We start from the raw sequence: 25,081 nt of genomic DNA on the forward strand, positions 1-25,081 counted from the left end.
CAAATTAAAGCAATGTGTTAATATCTCAGATGGCAGACTTCATACTTCTCTGTGATTGTAGGTACTTACAGTTTCATCGGAAGTTCCTAAAAGAATACAGAATGCTTTAAAGAATGCAGAAGATTCTAAAAAGTCTCTGGGTCGGCTTCTAGAGGAAGAAGCTCTTCTGTCTGTTTCAGTCAGTAGCCACTTACTGAAAGCACAGCCATGCATGGAGGATCTCCATGTACTAATTAGTCAAGTGGAAGAGATTGAACGACACCTGGCCTATCTTAAATGGATTTCACGAATAGAAGAGTTAAGGTAACGTTCCGGAGTACTGCATCTGTGTTCTGAGACTGGTAACCTAGATTGTCCCATCGTGACAATAGTTTCATCTTAATTTCTCAATATACAAATGTTTTTTTTTCTGTTACCTTTAATAAGTTTTTGGTCTTGACTTGTATTTTATAGTGATAGCATTCAGCAATATCTGATGACCAACAATGTTCCAGAGGCAGCCAGTACTCTAGCGTTCATGGCAGAACTAGATATTAAACTTCAGGAATCATCTTGTTCTCATCTTCTTGCTTTTGTGAGATCCACTGTTAAATTCTGGCATAAAATTCTTAAAGACAAATTGTCGAGGTAAGAGATGTACTGTCACTCTCTCATCTTTGGGTTGTACTGTAGATTCGAGTTAAATTGCTTATTTTGTGTTGCAGTGACTTTGAAGAGGTACTAACCCAGCTCCGCTGGCCATTTGTGGGGCCACCACAGTCTCAGGCATTCGGCCTTGCTGCACCAGCCAGTGCTCCTGATGTATACAACAATTTGGAGATGTTGTTTTGTCAGCTTCTGAAATTGCAAACCTCGTATCCTTTTAAATAATTGTCATGTACTTCAGTAAGAATAACAAATGTCAGAGATGCACGTTCTCAAGGAGAATTATTTAAAATTTTGTTCTCCCTAAAGACAGAAGATAATTTGAAGTTATGTTAATTTGTGTTAACATTAGAATGAATTTTTTTGTTAGTTTAAAAAATGCCAGGTGCTAAAGTTGCCGTTTCTGGCAGTAGCAAAGTTTCCTACCTCCAAGACATGAGATCTAGTCATCTCACAGCAGCTGACAGTTCAGGTTTCATGAGGATCAGGCCTTACATACACTTCGGTAAGATTACTCGTGTTAGTAAGAAAAATAGTGATGTATATTTTATTTTACACAGTTAATGCTCTTCCTTTCATAGCCTTTTTTGAAATCAGCCATAATCGCCTTGATGCATCCCATCCCAGAAGGAAAAGAGGGAAAGCTAAAGATAATGTTTCAGAAGGAGACTTTGTAAAAAAGGGGTGACTAGAGAAGGGTTTTCATTGTGCGATAGTCGTCTGCCTTTGAGGTTAATCAGAAGGCACTGCTGCTCGTTCTGTTCCTCTGGGGTTATTTTTGTGAGTTAAACAAAGCAGAGCTAAAGCTCAACCAAACAATTTTTTCCTGGAGTGATTGTGGCTGCTTTTTTTAAAGTCATGGAGTGGGAAGATACAAGACCATTCCACACAGCTCTGAGCTGGTAACAATTTTGGCCTGACAGACAGGGTCACTTAAATCAGGTACATGAAAATGGGAGATCATGTTTTGTATTTATTAATCTCACGAGTCTTTTATCCTTCTTTTAACAAATATGAGTGTGTCTCTTGGACAGCCCGTGTGTGGTACTGACAATGGTGGTTTTCTGTGTTGTTTTTTTTTAATGATACGAGTTTCCTAAATCAGACTGACTTAAGTGACTTGTATTGCGATTGAATAAATAATCCTTAGCAGCCTGAGTTGTATTAAATTTTATATGAATGGAAATATTTTGAATATTCTTCATATTTGAGGAATTGTATTGATTGCATAATGCTGCCTTCAGCCAATGAGGTAAAACTAAGAAATGTTCATTTTTATAAAGCCATTCTATTGAAATGATGATGTTGGGAGAATTCCACACTTAAATTCATCCTTAACTGTCAAACTTAGAGATGAACTGTTAACCACACCTAAACAATTTCCAGAAAAGTACTCTTTACCCCCATCGCCACCCATTATCCTTCCAATACAGATCATGTTGAATCCTCTTCAGAAAAGATTCAAGTATCATTTCACTGGAAATAAACAAACCAATGTTTTAAACAAGGTATGGGAGAAAGCAGTTTTGCAGGGGGGGTAATTGCTTTTTAAAGCAAGAGATAGATTACTGTATTTAAATTGGATAGCTTTAACACTTTCCTTTCTGAAATTAAGGTTCTTCAAAATTGTGCAGTTCTTGTACCTACCTAAGTGTGGACAGACATCAAAATAGCACTTGGAGACTTTCCAGAGGCGCAAGCATTTTCTCTGGGCCAGGCAATATTTCTCCCTTGCCCAGATCCTTTAGAAAGCGTTACTACAATCTTAGACTGATTCCCATAATTTCAGAAGTTTTGATATATTTCCTCTGTCTGCATGAAAATGCACTGTTCCTTATCGCTTGAACTCAAAGGCTGTACAAAGCTGTGACTTTGATTTTTGGCATTGTCTTTTGCTGCCTTCATGTAACTGAAAATGATGGATTCTGCTGTCACTAGATAAAATGTGATTAGTCTAAAGGCACTGTTAAATAGTTTTCTGGGTTACATTTTTTAATTGACGTACAAGAGTTTACCAGTTTACCAGTTAGAAACTGAGTCATTTTTTGTCTGTGTTACCTTCAAAGACTGAGGATTTTTATTTGAGAGTAATGATTGGAGCAGGTTTCAATGCATTAATGCTGCTGCAGTACATCTGGAGCAGAGTTCGAGAGCTGATTTGTAACAGTTTAGTTGCACAAGTCTGTGTGCTTGTATTGACAATCTCGGGTAAATGTGAATATGTTTGCAATCGTGACATTTGCTACTATGGTGCTTTTAAAAATAATGTTATGTGTATTAGTGGGGGAGAGGTTTTATAGATATGAACAAAATAATTTCAGAAGCAAACAGGAAAATTACGTTTAAGAGTTGAAATCTGTGAACAAGAATAGGTGAACAGCTATTTTTCTAAAAAAACTTGTGAACTTGTGAAGATAAGTTTACAGGTAATCTAGTGTCAGATCAGAAAGGTATTCCAACAGCACTTTGCTCAATTTTGGGTTGGTTTTTTTAATAATACCTTGGGTAATGGTATAAAGAAAATAGCCATGTGAAATATTTGAAATACATCAACCTGGAAGGGATTACAAGTATTTCAGAGGACAGGTTCAGAGTTCACAGTGATCTTGGCGAGTTGCAGAGGGAGGGTCAAAAAACCCCAACCCCAAACGTGATGAAATTCAGTAGACAAGTGAAAATTAATACAGATGTGAGAAACATGCACAAGATCTGGAGAATGTGAGTGCAGTTCAACAGAAGGTTCTTCGGCTGTTGGGAGTGAGGAGGATAGGAACTGCTTCCACTTGCACTAACGCTGAAAGAAGCGTTCATCAAAAACCACAGACCGTATCTTTAGGTATGGAAACTGCAAAAACTTGAGGGCATTAAAATGTGAAATGAGAAGGTGATACATTCCCCACCTCCTGGGGGAAGGTGGGGCTGAGGTTGGGTACAATGACAGAATGGAGCTACTGGGAAGAATTTTTTCAGGAGTACGTCCTTTTTGCTGTACCAAGAAATAAAGACCACAGAGAAGAACAGGAGGAAGTACATGAAGCAGCGAAGGGGACCTCATGTCTGAGAAAGCAGTAGAGAAGGGGAGATAAAAAATGGAGCTTTTGCTTGAGAAGAAACAGATTAATTGGTGCATTTAAGGCAACTGAAATCCAGAAATACTTCTCTGATACTGCTTTTATGAAAATCAAAGCTAAGTAAAACACAGTGAAAGACTTGTGTAATCTGAGATCGAGAGAAGTCAAGGGAAGAGACTGGTGATTTTAGATGTTTGTCTTAAGATGCTAGTAGCACTTGAACAAATGTTGTTGGATGCATTTAATACTTTATTTTCTTTTTTATATAAGCCTGAGTGGTATTTAACGCAAGTACTGATGTGGATTGGAAATCACGCAAAGTTCCTTGATGACAAAATCCAGCCAATACTGGACAAGGCAGGATCTTCAGTGAATGCTGGGGTAGGCACTTTCATGGTTTTACATATATGAATACAATCAACTTCTGGTAGATACTTGTGTAAGCCCACTTCCACTGATTTCACAAAGTAATTTGGTAATACTTAACTCAGTCTTGTAGCGGTTTGTTATGTACATGTTTGCATATGTTAATACTTCCTGTTTCTGACATTTTATTCACTTTTTTTCTTTCGAAAGCTTGAATTCTCTCGTGCTCTAGTAATGCTGATTTTGGAGAAGCTGGCTGCTGATATTCCATGCCTGTTGTATGATGATACGCTCTTTTGTCACCTTGTGGATGAGGTACTTCTATTTGAGAGAGAGTTATACAGTGTTCATGGTTATCTCAGCAGCCTTCCCAGCTGCATGCATATTCTGTCAGAAGAATCCTGCTTCCAAAGGTGGCTAACAGTGGAAAAAAAATGTAAGACTTCCATTTGATTTTGTTGTCTTTTATATTGCACAATCAGAAAGTATGTGTATACTTATATGAATAGCATTCTCAAATAGGATGAGTCACTTGGACAGGGCTACTACTAAGATGTGTGTATTTTTATACTCTGATTATTTTGGTGGAAGATTGGTTAGACTCTTAATAGTGCTTCTGTACTTTGTAGGACTCTTGTCCCTAAGCTGCATGTGATTCAGTAGACTTACTTTTAGACAAATGTTATATTTATGTGTGTGCAGACAAGGGTGGACTTCAAATTGAAATAGAGGAAAGGTATTAATTTTTGAGAAATGAAGAGGAAATATATTGGAAAGGAGCAAGCCAACTGTTAAAAAACCAGAACAAAATCCCCAAACAATTCTGTCGTAGCTGTTAACAGCATTGCAAATGCAGATATATTGAAGCTGGTTTCGTATGAAGCCAGTCATCAGTAGTTTTATAACCTGAAAATGTAAATTTAACTTACTAGAGTTAAGGCTTTTATCTTTCTGTATTTTAGAAGGGATTTTGTTAGATTATTTTTTTTTAATTAAAAACTTAAACAGTTTACAAGTTTTGTACATCTCAGTTGCTCTTCAGAAAATGGACTCGATGCTTTCATCAGAGGCTGCGTGGATATCACAATACAAAGATATCACTGATGTAGATGAAATGAAAGTCCCAGACTGCGCTGAAACTTTTATGACTCTGTTGTTAGTTATAACAGGTAAATGTTAACGTATGGGCATTGCTCTTGTTTGTAATGAATAGTAAAAACCCTTCAGCTAACAGATTTCTTTCCTAAACATCCATTGTCAGCAGTAGTCACCAAACAATGTTGCGAAGTTAGGATGTTTGCAATTTAATAAAAGCTTTCCTGTTCTTTTTGTATTTTGGACATCAAGTCAAGACACTATTCAATCTTGAGCTAGTGGCATGTTTACAAAATAATAATTAAAAAAATACATTTGATATTTAGCATATTAAAACCCATTCATAACTGAGGGAACATAATTTGTTACAATGCAGTAATAAAAAAATCCTACTATTCCTTTCAAATCTGCGACAATTTAGAAGCTATAAAGTCAAGTCTGCTTTCTTGGAACAGAACGTAAGAGCAAGTAAGTTTTCAGGAGACACTTAATTGTGTATTCCACGATGTTGCCTTACTCTGTGAGTACGCTTCAGGGGCTGCACTGGGTGGTGTGGTGTAATGACGTTGCTTCAGGTATTAGAATACGAAATGCTAGTGGAAGCAGGAGGGGGGAGAATGTAGTTTCTTTACGTGTTTATCTTTTGCATTGAGTAGCTTCCCTGAAACCGTTAAAATATGCCACCTGTTTTAAATACTGTACGATGTTCTCATAGGTGTAAGGTTGTGTAGTAAGATGACTGTAATGTTTCTTTTTGAATAGCTTTTCTTTGGTGTTGGAAAACCTAACAACACTATTAACGTCTTTCCAGACCGGTATAAGAATCTTCCAACAGCTTCCAGAAAACTACAGTTCCTGGGCTTACAGAAGGAGTTAGTTGATGATTTCAGGATACGATTAACTCAAGTAATGAAGGAAGAGACTAGAGCTTCCTTAGGATTCCGATACTGTGCAATCCTTAACGCTGTTAACTATATAGCAACAGTGTTGGCAGACTGGGCTGACAATGTAGTAAGTAACTATTTTACTTAAAATAATTAAGAAATGGACTTTGAATGTTTGTTTGATAGCAGATGTTTTATTTTCAGCAGTGTTTAAGTGTATTCAGAAGAACTAATTACTAAGAAATATAGATTGAGATGTAAATTCAGATTTAATAAAAGATGTGTAAATAAGGACAGATTATTGTTTGAGAGATAAGCTGCATTAATTAGAAACTTCATAGGGAACTGCAGAGACAGCCTGGGGAGTGGAATAATCTGAACAGACAAAAAAGTAGTCTCCTTTACATGCTTTGTATTGTAAAAAGTGAGTTGATTTTGGAGCTCTGTGAGCCAGTATTAATGGCATCAGTGTTAAAGTGCGTGCAGTGGCCTATGCACAATGCTTGAACTAGTCCCATAGCAGGTTAGTTTAAATGGATTTGGCATGGGTATCTGCGTTGCAACCTGGTTTAGGTGTTGCTCAGAAAAGCCACTCACTGATAACAGGAAATTGGGAGTTAGTTATTTTATTCTCCTATATAGTAACCTTGTGGCAGCATGGCTGTTCTGCAGCATTTCAGCTTTTCTATGGTTATTGGTACACAATGTCATAAAAACTGCTACATGTAAAGTGTGTAGAAATAGGTATTGTGTGCAAGATGGGCAGCCTCCAAATCTTTTTTGTCTTCACAGGGAAGTGTGGCTCTAGCAGAGAATAGTCTTGATTTGATAAGAAGCTGCTATCATGTTGTATAGCTGTGGCTACCTAAGTGTCTTGATCTGCTTAAAAGCAAAACCAAGAAGTTGTTACCACTATGTCACATTAAACTATTTTCTTGCTGTTACCAGCCCAGCAAATTTATGATTTAATGAATGATTATTTCTAAAACAACTAAAGATTCTAGTTTACTTTTGCAAACATCAAAAAGGTCAAAATCAGTTTGGTTTGGTTTTTTAAAGCATTCTGCTGTCAGTCTTAAAATACCTTTTTAGTATTTCTTTAGATGTATTCCCATTACCTATCTGTTGTTGTATCTGGAACCCATGTCAGTTCCATCACTAGTATTAAACCACTCTCTTTTGTTTTTCACTAAATCAGGACCATGGGGAAAGACAAGCAAGCATTTTTTAAATCTTTAAAATGTTAAGTTTATAAATGTGTCAGGAGAGTGTTTTCTAGAACCGTGCCTGTTACAGCACCAAAGAAAATGTCAAATGGCAATGACTTTTTGTAGTACTCACATCTGATTGTTTCTCTAGTTCTTCTTGCAGCTACAGCAGGCCGAGCTGGAGGTTTGTGCAGAAAGTAGTGCTGTGAGTCAACTACAGCTCGGGCAGCTGGCTTCCATGGAGAGTTCTGTCTTTGATGAAATGATTAACCTCCTGGAACGCCTGAAACATGACATGCTGACTCGTCAAGTAGATCATGTCTTCAAAGAGGTCAAAGATGCTGCAAAGCTGTACAAAAAAGAGAGGTGATTTTGTCTGTTTACTCTCTTCCCATGTTACAGTATTATTTCCTTTTAAAAATACTGAGGTAAATAAAGGCAGGAATAGCCAATAGGCAAAATTATTTTCCTGAATAGGAATGATGCAGAGTAGTAAGTTTTGGAAAATTTTCTTAACACTTATGTATATATAAGGCTATATATACATATATATATATATAAAAAAGGTTATATATATGTTATATATAAGGCTGTGTATAGTTTTTTGTATATATTTATATAAGACTATTTCAATCCTATATTTTCTAAAGTAATTCCACAATTAGTGAGTGCGTTGTCTTAAAAATCCTAGGAAGAATTCTGGATCGCTCTATTTTGGAGAAGAATTACTTTCTTCGTGTAGTATTAATAAAGTTAATGCAGAATGCCCCGTAATGACTGTTCTGTCTTCACAGACTCAGGGCTTCTTGAATGTTTGCTCCTGAGTAGAATTTCTGACGTACTTCATAAAAGGAATACAACTACTCAGTGATTTTGTAAATTAGATGGGTTTCTTTGAATGGCATGTTCAGAGGTTTATAACTAAAGCATGAGATTTAATATTAAAGGAAATTTAAACATAGCATTAGACTGCGATTACTTTTAGATTTGAAATGGGGAAGAACTCTCTCTGAACCATTGTAAATGGGTAGGGTTTTTCTTTTTAAAGGGTAACTTTGACTTCAGTTGTCATATGAATAATTTCATTATGATGACTTCAGTGTGATAATTTCTTTCAGGTGGTTATCTTTACCATCTCAAGCAGAGCAAGCAGTAATGTCTTTATCAAGCACAGCTTGCCCGATGTTGTTGACCCTACGAGACCGCTTGCTACAACTAGAACAGCAGCTCTGTCACTCGCTGTTCAAAATCTTCTGGCAAATGCTTGCAGAGAAGGTGGATATATACATATATCAGGAAGTAGGTATCAGCAAAATGTGGCCTTTGCAATACAGTGTGGGTGTCAGTGACTGGCTTCAACTGGCTTTCTGTTTGTAGATAATTATGGCAAATCATTTCAACGAAGGAGGAGCAGCACAACTCCAGTTTGACATGGCTAGAAATCTGTTCCCTTTATTTTCACACTACTGCAAGAGGCCAGAAAACTACTTCAAGCAGTAAGTAGGCAAACCTCATCTATGGGTATCTCAAAAGTGAACATCTGGATGAATACAGGTGTCTTACATATCACCAATTTTTTTTCACAGTGAGTTTTGATACATTTAGAATGAGTGGATCATTTATGCTTCCAGTGTTTACAACTAGGAAAGCTTTGACTCAGCAGCACGTATTCAGACAGCACCAGACTGTGGCATGTGTTCCGGAGTATTTTGTGCAGGCAGGATATCCAGATAAATTAACTTACGGAAGGAATAGAAGTAGCACAGACTTCCAAAACTGGGGCCAATAAAACTCTCAAAGATACAGTTAGAACACAGTAAACTTCATTGTTAGAAGAAAGACTACTTTACACTGTCTTCCCATTCAGAATTGCCTTGCATAGCAGTCTAGTTGCTGTCATTGATGAGAAGCAGCTACCTTCTTTGTGGTTAGTCTTTTTTAAATAGCCCACAGTCTTCCAAAGAATCTACTGTTAAACTCCTGGACTAATTGGGGCAGAAATCTTAATATTTTTAAACCAACATGGAGCATGGCATTCAGTCTTGAACAGCTGAAGACAAAGATTATATACTGGCATTTTTTAATTGGAATATTGATGTAGTTATCTTCAGGTTTAAGGCTTTTTTTTGAGCACATGACCTTCATAAAGGTAACTGATACACACGTATTATTCCCAGCATAAGAGGAAGAACAGATGCACAAAGGAGCCATAAATAATGCATAATGGGCACGTGGCTGTCTGTCATACTTAGACTAGAAACACTGTGACAAAAAGACAGGGTATCTGTTTCCTCCCTAATGAAATTAATTAGGGAAAATGTTCAGATTCTAACAACTGTCTGTTAAACTGTGCTCTTAAAATATACTGAACAAGAATTATCTAATTCTTAGGGGAAAAGTGTAGTTAGGGAAAGCCAGACAGATTAAGTGGTAAATCCTATTCTGTATTTTTAATAGTGGTGAAAACTTAAGAAGCAAAAGCCATGCCAAGCACTGGGAGGCAAAATACTGATGCTTATGAAATACACATACATAAGGGAAAAGGCTTAGACAGTAAGAACAAGTATACTGTTTGCCTTGATCTAAGCACTACCTTTGAGTCCAACACTTCTGATCCTTTTCAGAAGTCCATGGAGTGTTTTTTGTTGATCACTTGTGCACAAAATTAAGTGCATCTCATGCACGCTTCTTGTGTTAATCTATTTAACTTTCTCTTTTAGCATAAAAGAAGCCTGCATTATCCTGAACCTGAACGTTGGCTCTGCCTTGCTTCTGAAGGATGTACTACAGTCAGCTTCAGAAAGTGACACGTTAAAGCCAAACCAACCATCCGCAACAGCAGCACTAAACGAACTTGGAGTTTATAAATTAGCTCAAAAAGATGTTGAGATTCTTCTCAATTTGAGAGCTAGTTGGCCAAATACAGGAAAATAAAGACTTCTTCAGGAATGGTTAATACAGTAGCTTGGTCTAGATTACTTATTTCAAACAAAAGCAAAGCAAATAAGTATTAATACTTGTGTAGGTTTTTTCAATACTATATGCTGAATGATTGGTTTAATCTAGTCTTATACCTTACTGTATACGGTTTTAGAAAAATTTCAAAACACTCCTGACTAAACTGTCTTCACGTCTAATGAATACATCTGCCTTGTCAATGGTGTGTGCTGGGTAACGTTCTAAGAAATAGAGAGTACGTAAACACACCCGTATACAATATGGGCAACTCTTTTGTATGAACAGGTCCACCTTCATTGAAGCACAGATTTTTTACATCTTTAAGCCCCAAGTAATGGGTATTCTGTATTGAAATGTGTATAAACAAGACACAGAAGGAAAGAATGAAGGAATATGTCACTTTGAATAAAGAAAACACGCTATTTTTTCTTCTGTGTACTAGAGTCTCTCCTAATTTTTGTTTAAAGTTTCTCCTTAAAAACTGCATAATGACTGTAAGTAAGAAAACAGCATTTTACTTCAAAGTGCTATCCTTCTTTAACTGTGGACATTTGTTGTAACTTGGTCTTCCCTTTAAAAAAGAATGAAACACACCACTACAGCACTATGGCACAAGCCCAACAAACTAAGAACAGCTTCAGAAATAGTTCAACTCTTAAATTTATTCAATAGTAACAGGCTAACAAGTAACAACCCCTTACTGTAGGATACTAACTAAAGGAGGAAATTCTAAAACACTACTTTAGTTCTGCAAAAAGAGATCTGTATTACACACACACACCCCCCAATCTAATAATATTCAGAAAAACAATTCTTAAAAGATACACCTCCAGTGCCTGGTGAACATGACCAAGTTCTTTCATTTGTCCTTTTCAGCTGATTGCTCAAATGACGGGATGTGGGGAAATGAGAAAAAGAGAGGGCTGCTTAAAATCAGTTACCCACAGCTGACGAACAAGAATTGAGCAAGATGCCTGTTTTTCACCTATATATAGCAGACCACTGCTCAAACTAATACACAGTCCAGCTTTCCAGCATTTTTTTCTTCCTAAGACAAAAAAAAAATATATTTCTAGTTAGATAATGAGGGTAATTAGTTCTTTACCTTTCAGTGTTAGCAACAGTTACCAAAAAACTGGTTGTAGCACCTATATACCTTGGCCATGAGAAGTTGTAAGTGAGCTAGATTAATCTACAGCTGTGGTACTACCTCTGGCAAAGAGACAGCACTGCTCCAGTATTCCGTGTTTCTAGATGAGTACTGGAACCCCTGGGCTACCTGATGACTCTGTCTGACCGGAGGGGTCGGTAACCTGGGCGCTCTGCTTTGAGCGGACCCTGAAAGTGAGGTGGTGGAGGTAAATGCCGAGTTTGGCTCAGGCTACAGCAAGCCAAGCAAGGTCGGGCAGTAACGGACCTTGTTAAATCTTGCAGTGCAAAGTAAAGGGGTTAAGCTTAAGTCAGCAAGTCCTTGAATTATGTAGTTTTATAAATAATAAAAAAATAAATCTCAGTGAAATATCTCCTGTGCACATCCCCCCACCCAAAGCTTCCCTCTCAATTAGACTTACACTTCCTCCTTGAATACGTCCAGTGTGATAGTCACGTCATCGCCAAACTGCAGACCATCAGTGCTAAGTCCCAAAGTTTTAAGAGCTGAAGTTAAGGGAAGAGGATTTCCTATGCAAGTCTTTGAAACATTGATTTAACATCAAAGTGGCTTAGACAGACTAAAAGGTAAACACATGCAACTGAAAAACATGTAACTTTTCCAATTTTCCAAGCTGCGCAGCAGCAGATGTATGGATACTTTTATGAAGTATACATATGCATGGCTTTGAAACTATTTTAATAACTGCGCAAACCAATTACAAACCCTTTTCGTATGACCCGCTGCCCAGGGGAGACCCACCTTCTCTGTACTGTGCCGGCCTTATGCAGCCTTGGCCCACCACATCCAGCAGGCTGAACATGGCGGCCAGGTTGGCCTCGTCCATGAGGTAAGGGTACTCCCCCTCGGCCCGCTCCGCCGCCTTCACCCTCTCCAGCGCCTGGATCAGGAACTCGCGCGGCCGTTCTGCAACGAAGGCACAGTCACCCACGGACACGGGGCCTCAGCTGGCGCCCGAGGGGCGCGGGATCCCCTCCCCCACGCCTGGCCACCCCGCTTCCCGCGCCGAGCGGCCGGGCTCTAAACCTGCCCAGGCCGCGACGGGGCGTCCCGCCCTGCCCTGCCCGGCCCGGCCCGGCCCGCGGCGCCGCACCGGGGCGGTGGTAGAGCAGCAGCGCGCCGAGGCGCTGCAGCAGCTCCGGGATCCGGTGGCGCCGCAGGTACTCGCGGCCCTGCTGCTCGCCCGCCGCCATCCCGCGCTGCTGGGAGACCGCGCGCCCCGCCCCGCCCCGCCCCGCCCCGCCGCGCGCCGGCCGTCAGGCGTCGCCGCCCCGCCGGGAGCTGTCTGAGGTGAGCCCGGCGGGACGGGCGCGGGGAGCCGGAGGGGCGCGGGAGGGGCGGGAGTGGGCGCTGCCCGTGCGAGGAGGAGCTGGCGGAGGAGGGGGAAGCCCTCAAGGAAGAAAATGCAGCGGGCAAAGGGACGTGGGGGCTGGGCGGCGGGAGGGACAGCGGCCGCTGGCCGGGGCTCCGGGGCGCTCCCTCGGGCAGCTCGGGGCGTGAGGCGCGGTACCTGGGTTACCTCGGTGGGTAGAAAGTAGGAAGCAAAAATTAACTTGCCCGGACGTCATCACGTTAGCACTAGAACAGGAAAATCATCACTGCCGGCCGAGTTTTGCACCGCAGTTGCATTAATTCGTGGGGAAAGCAAGTTACACGCGATGGTTCTTAACGTTCGCGCAAGGCTGCTCGATGCCCGCCACATTGCTTCCCATGTGCACTGAAGCAGCCGGCATTGCTGCCTTTGCCGTACATCGTCTGCCACCCGGACTCCCTTACTAAAAAGAGGGTCTTGGTTATTCCTACTAAATGCGAGAGGATAGCAAAATGTCCAGATGCCACCTAGTGGGACGTGATGGTGTGTGCTCAGCACTTCCAGGGTAAGCAAAAATCGGTGATGAGCAACTCCGAGTAAGAAAGGTTACATTTTTAAATCGTTATTGAGGCTTGCAGCATTGCCTGTGCCAACGGAGAAGAGACACCAAAGAACCTTTTTATGGTACTACCCAATGTGAGTAGGAGAAAGATAATGAAGCGTCCCACTAAAGAAAAAAAGAAAATACAAGCAAATCTACAGACATAACCATCTGCCATCAAATAAAAATAGATAATGATAATTGAGCATATAGTAAAGAAAAATAGTATTCCTGTGAAAGTCGATCACTATATATACTTAACTATTTGCCAAAACTAAAATGTCGCAAGACATTAATAGAATTCACCTTCTTTTTCCTTAGAGAAAGAGTGGGAGAAAAGCAGCATCCAAAACTGCAGAGATTGTACAGCCATGCTCTGTTCTGTATTCTTCACTATTTTAAAATGGTTATGCTACCTGCTTCAACTCTTAACTGGGGCTAGAGGAGCTGTAGGTTCATAACAGTTACCTCCCTCAACAGCTACCAGCAGCAACAGAAACTTTCTTTTCCTAGGGAATAAAATTCATGGTTGCTGAATCCATTCCTGCATTTGGCTTTTCTACACCTTTCAATGGAGTTTGCAAAGCACTAGCAAAGTTTTTTGCTAAAAAGTGATGGGAGAAAGTGTAGACTGAAGTGCGGAGAAATACAAAAAAGGAGACTGAGCTGGTCAGCAGAGGAGAAAGAGAGACATGGCAAATGTTTTTGTGAAAATGAGAATCTAAGGATAGGGAGATTGACAGGGAAGGAAGGAGCAAATGAAAGACTGGAGAGAAAGGCAGGTAAATCAGTGTTTGGGAGAAGGAAAACAGCATTTGGCAAATGAAGTGTCTCCTTTAGGAGTCAACAAAGATAATCAGTATGAAATACATATGTCGAAGGCTGAAATTTTAAGAATAAACACAGGAACTACAGATTGAAGTGTGTTTCTCTAAGGAATGGTTCAAAAGAATCACTAAGCCAGCAAACCCTAATTTCATTTACAACTCAAAATATTTTTTTAAATTCTATTTCACTGTTAAGCAGGCACAGTTTATTTTCTTGAATAAATTTCCTTTTCTGCAATCACCCATCTTGTTGCTGATGACAGCACTCGGACCCCTCTCCCCTCCTTAATCTTCTTGTCTTAAAACTGAACAAACCTTTTTTTTTTAGCATATGCTTACACATCATATGCTTTAGCTACCGATCGTCTTGGCAACGCTCCACTGGCCTCACTTGAATATATGTGCTGCTGCTTGTATAGTGTATAGTGGGCCCCAGACTGGACACGGTTCTGCAAATGTGGTCTCACAAGTGCCAAAACAGGGGGTGACAGTCAGTTCCCTGACTGCTGCCTACATCCTTACTGCGGCAGCTCAGGCCGTCGTTAGCTTTCAGCACCGCCAGGCCCCTTACTGGCTCCTGCTCAGCTTGCCCACGGGCCCTTTTTCCTGCTAAGTGGGTTTCTTGCCAGTCAGCACCCGGCTTGTTCGATGACATGGGGTTAAACCTCCTTCCTAGGTGTAGGGCTCTGCAGTTGTCACTGATGAACCTAATGAGGTTCCTGTCGGGCTGTTTCTAGCCTGCTGAGCTCCCTCTGAAGGGCAGCCCTGCCCTGTATCAGTCACCTCCCTACCCCACAATCTGTCGTTATCCATGAATCTGCAACCCATCCCAACTTTCAGGATGGTAATGAAATCCTTCAGCATTATTTAGCTCAGCGGTCACCCCTGAGGTACGACACTAGTAACAGCCAACCAACCAGACTTCAAGTGGCTAACCTCAGCCCTTGTGAGTCCTGCTGTAGAGCTGATTTTCCACCCACCTCACAGTCCGTGCCTTGAATCCTTGTAAGAATACACAAAAGCACACCGTGCCAAAAGCCTTGCTAAGGTCAAAGGAAACACCATTCACTGCTCTCTGCTCAGTACCGGCAGGCAGCCGTGTCACCACAGAAGGCAAGCAGGCTGCTCAGTGTAGCTTCTCCTTGGGAAATTCATGTTGCCTGGACATGGCTTCTAGGAAAGTTTGTTCCGTAATCTACCAGGGATTGAGGCTGGGCTGAGCAGCCTGTAGTTCCCTGGGTCTTTCTTGAAACTGGGCATCACATTTGCCTTTTTCCAGTCCTTAGAAGCCCTGTACCCTGCTCACCGTGATTTTTCAAGGATGATAGCAGCCTCTTAATGATACCAGCCTGCACCCTTGAATCGAGCCCAGCTTTTCCCATAGCCTGGTATGGATCCAAGGTAAGTACTCCCGAACTCAGGCTTCCTCTTATGTGGGTAGTACCTCACTCCCCACTCCCTGGACTCTGCCCAAAGATCAGAGTGCAGACGTCTCTAGTTAAAACCTGAAGCAAAGGCAGCACCAAATATACCTTGGTCATTTCCATGTCCTTTGTCACTAGGTTACCTGCCCCACATAGTGGGGCCCATGTTTTACTTAGTCTTCCTTCCATGTTAATGTACAAAAAGCGTCCTTCACATCCCTCCCTAATTCCAACTGCAGCTGAGCTTTGGCTTTCCCAGTTCTGTTTCATGCCTAGGCAGCATTTCTTTATTCCTCCAGGGCAGCCCACCCCTGCTTCCACAGTCTGTATACTCACCTTTTGGGTTTTATTTCAGTCAGGAGTTCCTCATTCAGCCATCCTGGGCTTCTCCCATGTTTGCTCAACCTCCTGCGTATCAGAGTGGACTGTTCCTGTGCTTCAGCTAGCACCCCTGGGCCCTTCAGGGCAGTATTGTGTGGGATTCTGCCAACAAAATGCCTGCAGAAGTCAAAGCCTGCCCTCCTAAACTCCAGGGCTGCAATTCAACTATTTATCTTCTTCACTTCCCTCAGAATCTTAAGGTTTGCTGTCTTGTAGTCACCGCTGCCAAGGCTGCCACCAATGTCAGTGTTCCCAGCCAACCCTTCCTTATGTGTGACTAGCATGTCTAGCATAGCCCAGCTCAGCTTGTTGAGCTCTTCTGTCAAGAAATTGTCCTTGATGTCCTACAGAATAGCCTGGATCAGGCGTGCATCCACCACATTGCCACCCCACTCCCCTCCACAAGAACAAGAGCCTGCAGTTGTAAGGCTAAGCTGTGAATAATGGTGTTTGGTTTTTTTTTTTAGTCAACTGCAAAATACAGACTGAACCTGCCATCAGAAATCATATACTGGGAAAAATTAAATATCGGGAATTAGAAAAATACTTCCAGTTACTGTTTCCAAGTCAAAAAGAAGTAAAAATAGGTCTCAAAAAGACTAGTTTAATATCAGGAGATTTTGCTTTTTTACAGAACTGGCCGCTACCCAGTTGGCTGAAAACCCAAGAAACTGATTTCCTAGAACTACAGTGGGACTCTTGCTAAAGGCAAAGGGAAAAAAGAAGTTATACTGCTGAAGCCGTCATTCTTTGAGATGCATACTGTATTTGTCTGTTTAAGTGTGGCTCTGAGCCCATAGCTCTGAAGACCACAGATGCTTTTATTCTAGCAGTATCTGTAAAGCGAGTTCACACTACACAGGGTGGTGGAGATCAGAGATCCATCTCCATTGTCTTAGTTTCTCTGACCCCCTGCCCCAGTCCCAAAAGAGACATTTTAAACAACAGAAAGGCTGGGCATGCAGTTAGGAAGCAAAACTACGTGTGGGTTATGTGTCTCCAAAGACTCACGTTACTGATGAGCAACCTTTGTCTTTTCCTGTATTTGACTGTAAGTCCGCATGTCTGTTCTAACACTAGTCACTTTAGTCAGTACCCTATAAAAGCACAGTTACCAGGAAGAGGTCTTGGAGGACTTACCGATGTCAGCAGTGCTCTACCAAATCCAGCGCTTCTGAAGGCATCAATATTTGATGAAGGTTAATGCCAATGTAGGTGGTTTTCCCATAGGTGTCAAGAATAGATGTGCTCTTCGTATAAGCTGCAGTACTGCGTGTGCTGTAATAGAGGATGTGCTGATCACTGGGGACAGTAGGTTTAGAAAATAATGCCATCTAGTTCGTTACATGTTAGCCATCCTTAGACGGTCATGATTCCTCTGAAGAAAAGATTAACATTCTTGGAGAACGTTAATTAAGTGCTTGGTTCTATGAACGTAAAAATACAAGACTTAAGGTGGACAGTAGTTTCTCTGCCTCATCCTATGCAGTTTTAGAAACAAAGCAGGTAAGTGTATTCAAAGTAAACTGTGCTATATCTCAAGGACAGCTTTGGAAAAAAAAATCCAGTAAAATATGTATCTAGGAAAGACACGGTGGAGTGAGAAAAGCCAGTGATAAGGTCTTGGGTGACATGAGCTCTGAGTGGGAATTACAGCTACCAAAAAAACTGGTTAATGAATAACATAAAGACCAAGCAATGAAGGGGGTTTGGCATTAGGAAAACACCCGAGAAGGCCCTAGGGAGTGTTTCTGAGAAAATGACCCTACAAGATGAGTCCTTGAAAGAGGAGTTAGATCATCATTGTTGCTTTCTTCACATTTGGGTCATAGGACAGGAGGTCTGTAGTCCAGCCTCCTGCTCAAAGCAGGGTCAGCTCTGAGGTCAGACCAGGTTGCTTAGAGCTTTATCCAGTTTGGGTTTAAAATAAAACCTCAAAAGCTGGGGCTTGCACCCGTCTCTCTAAACGACTTGTTCTAACGCTTGCCTGTCTCCGTGGCAGGCAGGTTTTCCCTTGCATCCAGTCTGAACCACTTTTCTACCAACTTACGTCCGTTGCTTCTCACCCTCCCACTGTGCAGCAGTGCAGAGCCTGGCTCTGATCTACTCGTGACCTCCCTCATGGGCATTGGCACGATGTCCCCTGAAGTCAGGGCATGCGAACTGGAGCCAGAGGTTCATTACAGTGCTGACCCACTTGCTTTGTGCTTCAGTTTCTTTCTCCCTTTTCCTTTCTTGGCAACCTCCTAAGGCATTTTGAAGGCCAGTCTGGACAGAAGCTCGAGATGGAGAAGCTGGTATCTTTCAGGCTTCATTGGTATTTAACTGCAGATGAAAGGAGTTTGGGTCAGGGAGTGTGGCCCTGTAATATGCTGGGGGCAAAGCAGAAGAGGCATCAGACAAGCATCTGTTACAAGTGAAAGGCCTGACACAGAGTCCATTATGTGCTCCAGGAGCAAACATGCACTTGGCTTATTCTAGTTGAAGGAGCACAAATGGACCATTTCCCTTTAAATGACTGGGGGGGGGGGGGGGGGGGAGGTGTGTGTGTGTTTCCCTTTTTTTTTTTTTTCCTTTTTTTTTTTTTGGAAGCATCCACACTCAGGACATGAAGCTGTGTAGGCCTTAGAAACACTGCAAAATAACACAAGGGAAAACCAGCTTTCTGCACTGTGGTGCCTCCACCGATAACGAAGCAGCGAGCCCAGTGTGTTGGTATTACTGTTCAGGCTATGTGTTTCAGATACAAATCCTTGAAGAGAATTAACAAGGAAGGAGTAACTCAAGATTTTTTTTATAAAAAAAAAAAACAACAGCCAAACAAAACCCTCCAAAAACACACCACAAAACTCCAATTGATTATGCATCAAAATAAAACTAAAGAAAAAGGCAAGTAGTTGCAATTTAAGACTAGAGCTGACCAGAAGGGAAAGTTTCTTGCATAGGCTGTTGAGAATATCTTCAGAACTAAGGTGACAAGCCTATATATTCTGAATCTGTGGTGGGAAAGGCTACAAGTTGGAGCCCAAGCAATCCTTTCCCAGTGACCTGTGTACTCACCCGTGACACAGCTCTCCAAATCAACACCGAGTAAATTTGCCACTGGGAGGGGGTGATGTCTTTTCTCTTCTGCAGCGATGCTTACTCTGGTCAACATTTCCTCCTCTGCCTCAGCATGGGCCAGGCTGGAAATCAGCTGACAGACACAGGACTCACAGGGTTGTACTCATGAGTTCATCAGGCCCCTGCATTGTATCTACCCCAACGGGCCTCTACGTCTGTCGCCCTCTGTAAATACAGTTTGTTCATGCCAGGCATCTTTTCTGAAAAACCAGTCTCTTGTGGTGTCACATCAACCATGTTAGTAACTGCTCCAAGTCAACCAAATCCAGATTCAATTGCAGCGCTAAATCTTTCAGGTTTGGGAAATCTGCAAAGGGGCAGCTGAATGTTGTGCACCATCTTGAACCCTCACTGGTGTCCCTCCCCTCAAATCAAGTTCTCCTGGATCCTGACCGTTACTTCTGGCAAGGTTCCCCTAAACTGGGGAAGCTTCCCTTCTCCCTTCCGTAGGAGGGCAGATCACAGACTAGATCTAAATATTTCCGCAGGTCAGCCATAAACACCGTGCCCACCCCCCCAACAGAATCCAACCCATGTCATTTGTGATGCGTTACAAAACGAGAACAGGAGTACGCATACCATCCACCATGGATCCTCCAGCTGAAGAGCGGACAGGGACCCGCTGCTTAATTACCAGCTTTACCTTTCTGCTACGTGGGAAAGTATGTTTTAAAAGTACTCGTTTTGAGTAGTAGCTTTCAAGAGGTACTCCAGGAGCAGAACAGCATAAAAATCTGCATGAAATAAATATTCTGGTGTTCTGAAGTCTGAATCTGTTGTATGAATCTCCTCCAAATATTTCTGGAATCACTATTTGGCATTTCTTCCAGTTGTGAATCCTGACAGATTTGGAAGAGTAAGACAGATACTGGTTGCAACAGCAATGACTTTCTTTTAAAATGAATAGTTCTGTGGTAAAAACAAGCATAAAAACTGGAGTGAAATAAATAAAAAGTTACAGTGTGATCTACTTCCCTCTGAAACTAGTGGTAATTAAGATCATGCTAGATAATACAAGCAAGAGTGCTCTACAAGCAAAATACTTGTTGTATAACCAAAAAAAGGATGGGGAAACCCAACTCCAAATAGAGAACAGCTTGTACATCATTCTAATCAACACGCAAGTCCTAAAAAATTACTCAGATTCACATCTGGAAAACAAATTCACTGGTCTTTGGCCTTTGCTGGCCACGGGCAATGATGGCAAGCAACTAATAACTCATGGCTGCAATATTGCATTTTCTTGGCTGTATCTTTGATTTCTAAATGCCTGCTAGAAATAGCAAAGCATCCTACAAACACAATGTCACTCTTTGGCCATACATGGTGACCATTCTATCAGATCAAACTTCAGTGTCTACTGTTACTTCATGACATTCAGGTTTTCTATACTAGAAAAGACAAACTCAAGATTAAAATAAACAAAGGTTTCAACATATTAGCAGCTGAGACCAAGGCATGAATTGGACAGTAAAGAGGAAGTTAAACTGTAGCTTCTGCGGCAGGTATCGGAACATGCAAGACATCAAAGTTGTTTACCCAGAAGGTAAAATTTTCATCCTTCGATTACCGTTTCCTTAACACAGGCCTGCTTTTTATATCCTCTGCCAGTTCTGAGTGTGTGCATAGAAAAATGCAATTTGCAGTCCAAATGCCTTGTTTTTAAAAAAGATTATACCGTAATTGTAAGCATCCTCCCTACAGTATCTCCAAGACTAAGTTTCCAGATACTTCATAAAAGGAGCAAAAAAAAGTACATCTTCCTCAGATTTGCAGAAGAGGTTTGCTGAGAGAGAAAAAACTGCCATCCTCTCTGCAGAGCTGACAAGCCAAATGAACAATTTAAGTCTCATTTGATCTGTAATTGGAACACGCTTTACACACAACAAGAATCTTAATGCCTAGATAAAAGTTGCATTTTTAGTATTAACAGTGATAAAAAGACTGGTTATAAATTTGTACTGCTTATTGAAGTGAGAATTCGTAAATCGAGCAGCTGTAACAAAGTTAATTCTTACACTGATAAGGAATGAGAAAATGCATTCAGCTAAGCAAAGAAATTTAAAAAGGATTTATCGATGCAAAAACCTCAGTAGCTGATTGTCACACGTGTCCTGACACGTAAATAGAGAAATACTTCAGACATGAGTGCCAGAAATAATCCCAGAGAAGTTCAGCCCTGTACAGAGAGCTGGGCAGGTCTTTCAAACTACTGGTCGAATTCTCAGTGCTGGCTGTCCACACCGTGCGTTTCAGCCTCTGGGAAGAAAAAGGGCAGTCTTGCAATACACACCACTTGTGCTTTGCAAAGATAAATAATGACAAACCCCATCTGTTTCTTACAAACATATAAATTATTTTATTTACAAAGCCATGTTACAAAAAAAAAATAATAATAAAGCAAAAAAACCAAAAAATACAATCGCTCACTAGAGAATATCTCCAGGCCTGGTGTTGAACCATGGCAGTATCAATCAGATACGTGTTTGTTCTGTTTTTCCTTTTTTAAACTGTAAGCCATAGAATTTACTATTTACACCTACTTTAGACATTTATTCTGCTTACAATTATCACAAGCATGGAATGAATTCTATCTGATACTGCTAATACATAAAGGTGCAGGACAAAGAATGAAAATACTTAGTGTTACAAAATATGGATTGTAGAAAAGAAATTGGCTGTACAAGTATGGCATTTTTTTTTTCTTAGAATGATTGGACATGCTTTCTTCAAAAGTCTTCTGGAAAAGGTTCTAAAATCTGTAGTAGGAAAGCACAATATAGCAGGTGCAAATTCATTTCTGTGCAACAACAGTTATTTAATATATCCCATGACTGACCAGCTATGCAAAACCCACAGAGTTTTGTTAAAGTGCCATGGGTCAACAGCATAACAAAATATAAGGTGTAAATAGAAAAATTTCTTTTTTTCTTCTTTTTTTTAAAACAATAGTTCACTGAGAATCAGCAATAATAGAATATGCTGTATAAACTATTCTCTACAAAGGTCGATCAGCACTATTTACAATTGTTACATCAATACAAAAGAAGGCATACAAGTTATCCAAGTCGCTTTTTATGGCTGACGGGCCTATGCATTGCGTATGTGGAACAACCAAAGCTTCTGAGCCTCTATTGCTGGAAACAAATCACAAGATTTTCAGGCAAATGGGGAAGAAAAAGAACTACTGAGTGAATGCTACACTAATAATGCATTATAGGCTGGTCCAGTTTGTATCCATTTTTTTTCAAATGTCTACTTCCATTTCACTTTTCAGGCTGAAATTTTTGATACATATAATTAAATAATGATTCTTTGATGATGAAAGAACACTGTGGGATTTTACTTCATGCTTAACTTTCCTGAAATGCTGTCAGGTGTAAGCCAGTTGAAAAAAAAATTTAAGCAGCATTCAAAGGACAGGCTCCATATTCCAGCTTTCCAATTAAAAGATGCATGGAAAGAGCTAAAGCTTCCTAAAACTACAAAATTGCTCCTTCAGTCATTGATTAGCAGTATTTCTCAGAAGCAACCACTGAATCTCACAACCACTGTTTTCCCTCAACAACTAGAAATAGCAGTTCATTGATTACAGAGGATGACTTTGTTACTGAGATTTTTAAACTCCTGCAGTTTCATAACTCAAAATAAATTAAAAAAATCATAGTACTGCTCCTAAAACTGAACAAGACAAAAATTGTGCAAAAATAACAAAGATATGTACACATTTTTCAGTCTGAAGAAATGTACAATAAAAACATAATTCAAAGAACATTTTAAAAATATAAACATTGCTTAAACTTTCCTAAGTTTCATACTGTTTCTGAAACTATACCGGTCAGTTAGCTCTGAAGTATAGCAAAACATAAATTATTACAAAATTAACACTATAAAAATTTATTTTAAGAATATTTCTAAACTTTTTTCAAAGGGTCTAGCCTTGTTTATAATTGCTTAAACATTTTTAGTCTTAAAATTTGCCTTAAGCCTTCTTTTTTTAAAAAAGAAAGTAGTAATAATCTCCCTATTTGCAGTCTCTCGCCTTTCCCCAAGATGTAAATAAACCAGCATATAAGTGCACTTTTAACACTGTAGAAATAAAAATTAACTCCTCTGTACTACTGTTCCAGTACCTAGTATTGGCTTCCTGATTATAAAATCTATATTTTATTTAAAAAATTATTCAGTAATCCTATAAGAAACACTGTCAGTGCAATTCTATTAATGCAAGCCAATCTGCTCAACTCCTGTCCTTGCAAACCCAAACTGCTTTCTGGAGTTATCAAGTGCTATGATCTTAAGGGTCTAGAAATCCACCAAGATACGGGGATTTTACACGTTGAGCCCGTGATAACATTAATTACAGTTTGGTGCAAAAATCCTCTATGCATTGATTGAAGTATAGATTTCTTAAGAGCCTGATCCTGGAAAAGGCTGAACACTCAGAATTCCCACTGAAATTATTAAATGCTGTAGGTACAGAGCACCAGTCAGGATTAGTCCCTAAAGTTGCAGTGCCCCAGCTGTTTGCAAGTTACTAAGAAATGCACTCAATTTTTATCCATAGGACAAGCTTAAACACAGAATTACTGTAATTTTTAGTTAATGAAAAAATTTGGAGATCCTTGAAATAAATTCAAATCATGATCTGGATTCTTTTTTTTATTATTTTTTTTTTTGGAATGTCCGCTGTGTTCTGGTAAGGAAACAAAGGGAGCATTGCAACGCTAACAGCTTTAAAAAGGCATGAAACATAACCAAGCAGAACACACAGATCAGTGGCAAATACAAGTGAAAAACTAAACAAATCACTATTACAGTTTTCTGTAAATTTAATTCTGGTTAAAACCACAAATTCATAAAAGGTTAAATCCATCTGCAGGACATAGAAAAGAAAAACCCTGTGGAGTAGGGCTGCTGAGAGCTAGAGATTATAGGCTGGTTCCTTTTCCTTGTTATGGAAGAGTCCTTATTCTACCAGTCCGGTTTGATGTCTTCTAAAAGAGAAACCAGAGCCAGGTTCAAAATCACAAAATGTCTTTCAGTATATAATAGTTTAATAACATCTGCATCTGACAGAACTCAAAGCCAGACTGTATTTCAAGTCCCTGAACTAAATTCCCTCCCTGTTTACTGATTACATTAGACCTTTAAGAGAAGGAACTGCTTTCAATAAACATCGTACTTCCTTTTGGGACCGTCTGATTTTAGTAAGCTTTGGTGAATCTTATGTTCATTAACTTGGGGTATCATTACAAACAAGGAGCAGCAATTAGACGACAACTCTGAAGAATCTTTTCCTCTACACAGCATGTTTTCATGCACAAGGAATCCCCACACAGCATACACGTTGTCACCTTCCCTTAATAAAATGATCTAGTTACTCAGTATTTAAAAACCACCGCATACTGAGGTCTTGAAGTGTTAACACATTCAGGCACCTAAAAGCACTATGAAGACAAAAACACTTGATTAGTTATAAACCTAGAACAAGGATAAAATCTGGAGAAAACAAACTTTTAATACATCATTTGCATTAACAGGCACAAATAATCTGACTGTAAAACTACGATTCCATTAATGTTTGTTAACAAACATGTAGGTTTTGTAAAGAAAAGCGATGTATTTTTTATTAAAGCTACAACAGTTGGAAAAACAGGCATGCTTTTATGTATACAAGCCCCCCTTCAGGTCTCAAATAGATGCAGCGGCATTCAAATGAAACATGAATTGAGAATGATTTGTCCGAGTTTACCCTGACTTGAGTTGAACGCGCTGGGAGGGAACGGCCAGGCCCGGCAGTGGTGCTGGCGGTGGGGCGGGCGCCCAGGGGAGCGCCCAGCACTGCAGTGTACTTCCCCAAATGTAGGGGTGACCGAAAGCAGCTACTTGTGTGACATCCAAACCGCCACAGCGCACCTTTATCTCCCAAGTCCATAATGAGAAACGCCCGTTTCCCAGTGGCAGGTGGCTGTCACGGCACTGCTGCGTGTCCCCTCAGCTCCGAGTGGCCAC

General features: G+C 40.4%; 3 protein-coding genes and 1 long non-coding RNA gene across 15 annotated transcripts in view; 2 read left to right on the forward strand and 2 right to left on the reverse strand.

Annotated features, from left to right (window-relative positions):
• Positions 1–10,665, forward strand: part of RINT1 (RAD50 interactor 1) — an 11,448-nt gene extending 783 nt beyond the window's left edge. For both annotated transcript variants that reach the window (XM_080391944.1, XM_080391945.1), the window contains exons 3-14: positions 62–303; positions 454–627; positions 705–854; positions 1,997–2,153; positions 3,987–4,097; positions 4,293–4,518; positions 5,114–5,251; positions 5,989–6,188; positions 7,421–7,635; positions 8,388–8,568; positions 8,647–8,765; positions 9,990–10,665. In XM_080391944.1, coding sequence (XP_080248070.1) covers positions 62–303; positions 454–627; positions 705–854; positions 1,997–2,153; positions 3,987–4,097; positions 4,293–4,518; positions 5,114–5,251; positions 5,989–6,188; positions 7,421–7,635; positions 8,388–8,568; positions 8,647–8,765; positions 9,990–10,203 — 2,127 coding nt within the window. In that variant the 3' untranslated portion in view covers positions 10,204–10,665. The remainder of the gene's footprint in view (positions 1–61; positions 304–453; positions 628–704; positions 855–1,996; positions 2,154–3,986; positions 4,098–4,292; positions 4,519–5,113; positions 5,252–5,988; positions 6,189–7,420; positions 7,636–8,387; positions 8,569–8,646; positions 8,766–9,989) is intronic.
• A 204-nt stretch (positions 10,666–10,869) lies between these two features.
• EFCAB10 (EF-hand calcium binding domain 10) lies at positions 10,870–12,643 on the reverse strand. The gene is made up of 4 exons (XM_080392018.1): positions 12,492–12,643; positions 12,140–12,304; positions 11,799–11,883; positions 10,870–11,275 (listed from the first exon to the last, which is right to left on the reverse strand). The coding sequence occupies exons 1-4, from the start codon at positions 12,589–12,591 to the stop codon at positions 11,239–11,241; spliced, it is 387 nt and encodes a 128-aa protein (XP_080248144.1). The 5' UTR covers positions 12,592–12,643; the 3' UTR covers positions 10,870–11,238.
• Positions 12,644–12,728: 85 nt separating this feature from the next.
• LOC308065740 lies at positions 12,729–20,036 on the forward strand. Its single transcript, XR_013928897.1, has 2 exons — positions 12,729–17,449; positions 19,555–20,036. It is a non-coding gene; the product is annotated as an uncharacterized lncRNA (long non-coding RNA).
• Positions 18,746–25,081, reverse strand: part of ATXN7L1 (ataxin 7 like 1) — a 117,169-nt gene continuing 110,833 nt past the window's right edge. For 9 of the 11 annotated variants that reach the window (XM_080391925.1, XM_080391921.1, XM_080391926.1 and 6 more), the window contains one exon: positions 18,746–24,063. In XM_080391925.1, the coding sequence (XP_080248051.1) occupies positions 24,022–24,063 (42 nt within the window). In that variant the 3' untranslated portion in view covers positions 18,746–24,021. Of the gene's footprint in view, positions 24,517–25,081 lie in introns of all 11 variants that reach the window. The other 2 variants (XR_013928887.1, XM_080391924.1) reach the window with 2 other exon arrangements.

This window comes from Falco punctatus (genome assembly GCF_963210335.1).
Source record: "Falco punctatus genome assembly, chromosome: 6".
NCBI lineage: Eukaryota > Metazoa > Chordata > Aves > Falconiformes > Falconidae > Falco > Falco punctatus.

What these genes read in the sequence shown, in the direction of transcription:
- EFCAB10 (XM_080392018.1), bottom strand. Translation starts at nt 12,591, where the DNA reads ATGGCGGCGGGCGAGCAGCAGGGCCGCGAGTACCTGCGGCGCCACCGG. An exon ending in GCTGCTCTACCACCGCCCCG is followed by an intron (nt 12,305 to 12,491) that starts GTGCGGCGCCGC and finishes CCTTCGTTGCAG; the next exon opens with AACGGCCGCGCGAGTTCCTG. An exon ending in GACGTATTCAAGGAGGAAGT is followed by an intron (nt 11,276 to 11,798) that starts GTAAGTCTAATT and finishes TTTTTGTCTTAG; the next exon opens with GAAGAAAAAAATGCTGGAAA.